This window comes from Bison bison, unplaced genomic scaffold (genome assembly GCF_000754665.1).
Source record: "Bison bison bison isolate TAMUID 2011002044 unplaced genomic scaffold, Bison_UMD1.0 scf7180017864384, whole genome shotgun sequence".
NCBI lineage: Eukaryota > Metazoa > Chordata > Mammalia > Artiodactyla > Bovidae > Bison > Bison bison.
This window is the reverse complement of record NW_011494956.1, coordinates 1,112,172-1,119,091: the sequence shown is the minus strand read 5'-3', so window position 1 is coordinate 1,119,091 and position 6,920 is coordinate 1,112,172. Positions and strand designations below refer to the sequence as shown.

Genomic DNA, 6,920 nt, shown 5'->3' with positions numbered 1-6,920 from the left:
AAAATTTTAAAATATATACACTGAGTTCTAAACAAGAAAGTCAGTTAAACTGAAATTTAGTAAAATTAAAAAAGGGCAGGAATATGAGTCAATTTTTCTCAGCTACTTGTACTTTTTATGTACTGTCAGTAAAAAATAATTATATAAAATAGACATCTTAACAGAAATATGAGATTTATAAAGATTAAACATTCTTTAAAGAAAAGGTACTCATTAAAATATGGCACTGAGAAAGTAATAATTTTTGAAACTTTTATTAATTTTAAATTTAAAACAAAATCCAGTTTGAACCACAAATGGAAACACAGTATTTTCAAGATATTTCTAAAGCTATTACTCTACATAATAATGAAACAGAGTTAACAGCATAAACATAATGTGAACTTTTCATTCCAGTAGTTTATATATTCTCATAGGACGAATTTGTTTTTTATTTAACACCACTTAATGGAACTATATAAAACCAAAAAGGTATTTTTTTAAATGACTTGTCACATGAATGTGTTTAAAAACACAAGTCTGTAAATGCTTGGGTAAAGAAGCAGTCTTCACTTTACAGTGAGTTTGTAAGGTTTTGCCTTTGTAAGCAAGGAGAGTAGAGTGTGTTTTTTGCTGCAAACTCTTTTTATACTTAATCTTACAAGAGTACTGGTATATTGAGAACCCGTATATCTATCATGTTTTATGAGATCCTGATCAACTTGATTCTTTGTGCTAGTTCTTCTCTATCACTCCTTATGCTAGTGGACCAACCTCAAATTATAATTCCATTCTCATCGTCGCAGCAAGGTCTATTGGTCCTTTTCATCACCTGCTGCTGAAGAGAAAAAGGCCTGGGAAGATTCTTGCTGTCTAATCCACTGTTCCCTTAGAGCAAAGGATAGGGCTCAGAGAAGGGAAGGATTTAGCTGGTGATAAAATATGTGTTAAATCTAAGACGTGTGCCCTAGAAGACAACCCTGCCTCCAATCTCCTCTTATCTTTCAGTCAAGTCACTTCCAACACTGTAAGTAAAATATAAGGTGTTCTTAAATTTGTGTCATCAAACATGAAGCTTCTCCTGTTACAGTTATCAATTTCTTCCTTCTTTGGATTAAAAATAAAGTTTCCCTTAAGGAAAAAACACCACTTACTACCTAACCTGATTGATAAAGTTATAGATTGTTTTAAATATGACTAAAAGAGTTATCAAGAATTCTGTGGCAGCTACTGTTTGATTATTAACAAAAAAGTAGGAAAATGATGACTGATTCTATAAGTAGGTGTAAGGGTGAATTACTCAAGTTCCAAAATCAAACTCTGATTCTAAACATAATACCAAAGAGAATTCTCCATTTAGGGATTAAGATGTCTTTAAAAGTCGAAATAATTTTGGAGGTCATCCAACCCAACTTCCATCCAGATATCATGCCTCTCACATATAGTAGTCTTCTGAATTATAAAAATTTATAAAGTTTTTTTTTAAAGCACATAAATAATATTATCTATATATAGAAATATCTATTCAGCAACTCCATAATTTAAATAGTCAAATCAAACTGGGCAGAACTGGTTCCTTCTCATCCCCACAGACTGTATTTACACACTAACACATCAAGTTACATTTAAATAAAAAGAATAGTACCACCTGACTAAATGGAGAGAATTCTGCTCTAACACAAACCCTAATTTTTTTTCATGAACATAAAATTGTAAGTCTTATTTGAATTTTTGAATTTTCTTATTTGAATTTCTCTCAATGATACTGTGAAAGAAAAATAAACCAAAACACACACACATATATGAACAAAACCAAACAAAAACCAGGTAACTTGCTAACCTGGACTTTGGTCTCTCATGTAATGTTCTGGAATGCATATATGGTTTTCAAAGGTCCAATAAAATCAATCTCTTGTCTAGTCTGTGTACATATTAATCGTTTACAAGGATTGTGAATCCACAGCATCACAAATGGGAGGCTTTGGTGACTAACCAAATGTGTCAACATAGAAAATAACTCTCTATTTGGTCAAAGTATAAAAGGTTTGACTTTTTTGGAAATATGAAAAAGCTGAGTACTTGGGAGATACATGAAAATACTCAGCATAGATAATATGAAAAGTTGAATAAAAGTAACTTTTTCTCCCAAAAAAATTATTTTAGGCCACGGCATATAACAGAACTTATTGCTATTTGAAATATCATTAAAAATAGGTTCATATATAGAAGGCGATTAGTAATACCTCTTCACTAATATAAAATATGCCCCTTTTAGCAGACATACTCTAGATATAATTTCTAGAACTGCATTTTTCTCATTTCTAAAACTTGTGTATGTATCTAATTAAACTGAGCTTACCAAATTCCACCAATTTATAAATCAATTAAAGTTCTGATTTCATTGATTTTAGCTTGTTTCATTTCACTCGCATTTGTTTTCTTAGTTCCAAAGGCTCCAGCTGCAAGTTCTCTCTTCGTGTTTTGTATTTTCAGCATGTTTTCTTCAACAGAATCCTTCACAATGAACTGTAAAAAGAAAAACAAAGTTAAATTGGTTAGGTACTTTATAGGTCACAATACTTAAATTCTTTAATTAAAAAACTGAGACCTAATGAAAATAATGCCCTACTCTAAAGGAATCTGCTTCCTTATAGTATTATGTAGCTGTCAAAAATGATCAATAGTAATCTATTACAAACTGTTTCACTATCCCTCTTTTCCTCAATATACAGTGGTAATATTAGAATATGGTATGATAGCTAGAGATGAGTGCCATTTTCCCCTATTACTCGGTGTATTCCTCCTGTATAAAGAATATAGCTGTAAGGACATGTTATAACTCTATCATCAGATAAGAGCAACATATAAAAAAAGCAAACTTTATGGACAACACTGTAGCTGGAATATTAGCAAAATAAATTCAGCATATTTAAAAAGCCAAGTAAGATTTTCCCAGAAAGAATATACCTTCATCTGGTATAATTCAGAAAATTAAAAGAGAAAAAATATGATCATCTCAATAAATACCAAAGAAGAATGTGATAAAGTTCAACATTTATTCCTGATTAAAAACTTTGATTTTAAAAAGAATCCTCATTAACCTAGAAATAAATGTCCTCAATATTATTAAGGACATCTACTAGAAACTTACCAAGAACACCATACTTAATGTAAAACAATAAAAGTATTTCCAACAAAGATAGGAACAAGTTAAGAATGATTACTATCACTACTACTATTTAACACTGTACAAGAGGTCCCAGTTACTGTAATGACAAATTGTGTTATAAAATGTTACTAAGTTCTTATATGGGAACACTCCTTATTTATAAAGAATACAGTTTTCAAATTAATCATAAATTTAGTAAATCCCAAACAAGATTTTTTAAATGGGATTCGGTAATCCAAATCCAAAGTTCAATTCATGACTAAATCATAAAAACCAACACAATTTTCAAAAAGAAGGGTAGTGAGAGCACTATGCTCTATTAGATATCAGGGCATACTTTATAAAACCATAGAAATTATTAAAGTAACATTGTCCTGGGAACAGGAAAAGAGATCAATGAAATGGAACAGAGTCCAGAAAGAGACCCATGTAATATATATGAATTTATGAAGACGTGACATTTCAAATTGGTAGGAAAAAAAAGATGGACTTAAAAATGGTAATGTAACAAATGATTCTTCATTTGAAAACAAGAAAGTTAGATCCATATCATGAATCATAAACAAAAAGTAAAATATTTCAAAAGAATCAGAACTACATGAGATTTGGGGGGTAACATTTTCCAAATTTTGAATATGACAATTTTTATTGATATTTTTATAAAACACTACTTCCAGTGGTAGATCAGATGATAAAGAATCCACCTGCAATGCAGGAGACCTGGGTTCGATCCCTGGGTTGGGAAGATCCCCTGTAGGAGGGCATGGCAACCCACTCCAGTATTCTTGCCTGGAATATCCCCATGGACAGAGGAGCCTGGCAGACTACAGTCCATGGGGTTGCACAGAGTCAGACACAACTGAGAGACTAAGCACAGCACCCCTCCAGTTCATATAACTTACAGAAGATTCATTTTTAAAATTTGAAGATAAAAGTCTTCTGTTCTAAGCAAGACCTCAAAAATCCAGGAGATATAAAGAAAAAGGCTGCCATATTTTAAATCATAAAAATTTCTAAACTTTCATGACAAAAAAACACAAAGTTCAAAGATAAACAAGAGCCTGGGATAAAAAATTTTCAATACATACAACAAAACATTTACAACCAGAATTTATAAAGTCCTTTATACTACAAAACTGTATTTGTCTTTATGAAAACTTGGCAAAAGATATAAGCAAGCAATTCACATAAAAACAAAATTAACAAGACCAAAATAAAGATGTCCCTCATAGTTTGCTCCGCATAATTCTATTTCAATATTTTATAACAATAAACTCACACACTATTTATGTAGTTTTTAAAATCTTACAACCTAATTTTAAAATAGGTATCTTAAAAACTCACTTTTGTGATAATAACTTCTTGCTTCTGGCCAAGTCTATGGCATCTGTCAAAGCACTGATCTTCAGCAGCTGGATTCCAGGCCTAGTAAGAACATGAATTGCATCACTACCACCTAGTCTGTATGTGTTCTATACAAGTCCTTTTGTTGCAGTATTATTCATTCACCTTTTACTGACTGAAATCTTTCTGAATGAATTCAGATAATGACAATACTAATAAATGTTCTGGGAACAAAACAATCCACACACACCCCTGACTGCCTTCCCCAATCACTACTATGATAGGCAGGTGTTCTCTCCCCTGTCATTTCACTCCACTGCCTCCAGTACCTAAGTAAGGGTCTGAAAAATAGAAATCACACAGTATAAATGATTGTTGAGTAGTCAACTAATATCTTTCCAGTTTCTTATCAACCCACTTTCAAGTCAAACTATATTTGCTTAACAGAGGAAGGTTATACACGCTCCGAAATAATTTACATCAGAAAAGACAGGTGAGTCCATTTAATGAAAAAGTTTTCTCCCTTTTTGCTGGTCTTTGTTCTTTTTCTTTCATTTTCCTCCACTCATTATGTAAACAGTACAAAAAAAGATTTCAGGAGTAGTCAAAAGTCCTAAAAATTATTTAAGACTTTGCAATATAATTTTCAGTATATATATTTGAAATCAGTTTGACTTCAAAACTGATCTAAGAAAGTAACATTAGCTAATTAACATAAGCATTATCATAGGGACCCTCTTATGGTAAAGAATAAAACAATGAAGCACTGAAAAGGGAAGAATAAGCAAGAAGGATATCGAAGAGCTTTTCAGTCTAGAAGATAGGAGTCAAGTGGTTTTGAAGTAATATGAATTGTCAGGGTGGGATCATTAAATTTTAAACTAAACTATGGAATGATTCTTGAAGCTGAAAATAGGGTTTTTGGAGAAAAGGAAAATTTATACAACAAAGTACCAACGGAAAACAGAAACAGAATCATAAATGAGTAAGTAGATGACAAGTTCACAGTACAATTTATACTTAGGAAGTTATTTTCTTCTTTTTAAAGTTCCCTTGAGATCACGGAGTGGGGTGCCATTGCCTTCTCTTGAGATCACAGTAATCCAAGTCTATGCCCCAACCAGTAAAGGTGAAGAAGCTGAAGTTGAATGGTTCTATGAAGACCTGCAAGACCTTTTAGAACTAACACCCAAAAAAGATGTCCTTCTCATTATAGGGAACTGGAATGCAAAAGTAGGAAGTCAAGAAACACCTGGAGTAACAGGCAAATTTCGCCTTGAAATACGGAATGAAGCAGGGCAAAGACTAATAGAGTTTTGCAAAGAAAATGCACTGGTCATAGCAAACACCCTCTTCCAACAACACAAGAGAAGACTCTACACATGGACATCACCAGATGGTCAACACCAAAATCAGACTGATTATATTCTTTGCAGCCAAAGATGGAGAAGCTCTATACAGTCAACAAAAACAAGACAAGGAGCTGACTGTGGCTCAGATCATGAACTTATTGCCCAATTCAGACTTAAATTGAAGAAAGTAGGGAAAAACCACTAGACCATTCAGGTATGACCTAAATCAAATCCTTTATGATTATACAGTGGAAGTGAGAAATAGATTTAAGGGACTAGATCTGATAGATAGAGTGCCTGATGAACTATGGACTGAGGTTCATGACACTGTACAGGAGACAGGAATCAAGACCATCCCCATGGAAAAGAAATGCAAAAAAGCAAAATGGCTGTCTGGGGAGGCCTTACAAATAGCTGTGAAAAGAAGAGAAGTGAAAAGCAAAGGAGAAAAGGAAAGATATAAGCATCTGAATGCAGAGTTTTAAAGAATAGCAGGAAGAGATAAGAGAGCCTTCCTCAGCAATCAATGCAAAGAAATAGAGGAAAACAACAGAATGGGAAAGACTAGAGATCTCTTCAAGAAAATTATAGAGATACCAAGGGAACATTTCATGCAAAGATGGGCTCAATAGAGGACAGAAATGGTAGGGACCTAACAGAAGCAGAAGATATTAAGAAGAGGTGGCAGGAATACACAGAAGAACTATACAAAAAAGATTTTCATGACCAAGATAATCACGATGGTGTGATCACTCACCTAGAGCCAGACATCCTGGAATGTGAAGTCAAGTGGGCCTTAGAAAGCATCACTATGAACAAAGCTAGTGGAGGGGATGGAATTCCAGTTGAGCTATTTCAAATCCTGAAACATGATGCTGTGAAAGTGCTGCACTCAATATGCCAGCAAATTTGGAAAACTCAGCAGTGGCCACAGGACTGCAAAAGGTCAGTTTTCATTCCAATCCCAAAGAAAGGCAATGCCAAAGAAGGCTCAAACTACCGCACAATTGCACTCATCTCACACACTAGTAAAGTCATGCTCAAAATTCTCCAAGCCAGGCTTCAACAATACGTGA

General features: G+C 33.4%; 1 protein-coding gene across 1 annotated transcript in view; it reads right to left on the bottom strand.

The window, feature by feature from the left end:
- Positions 1 to 238: 238 nt before the first annotated feature.
- Positions 239 to 6,920, bottom strand: part of HLTF (helicase-like transcription factor) — a 64,902-nt gene continuing 58,220 nt past the window's right edge. Inside the window, exons 24-25 of the mRNA XM_010858121.1 lie at positions 4,493 to 4,573; positions 239 to 2,505 (exon numbers count right to left, since the gene is read on the bottom strand). Of these exons, the coding sequence (XP_010856423.1) occupies positions 2,353 to 2,505; positions 4,493 to 4,573 (234 nt within the window). The 3' untranslated portion in view covers positions 239 to 2,352. The remainder of the gene's footprint in view (positions 2,506 to 4,492; positions 4,574 to 6,920) is intronic.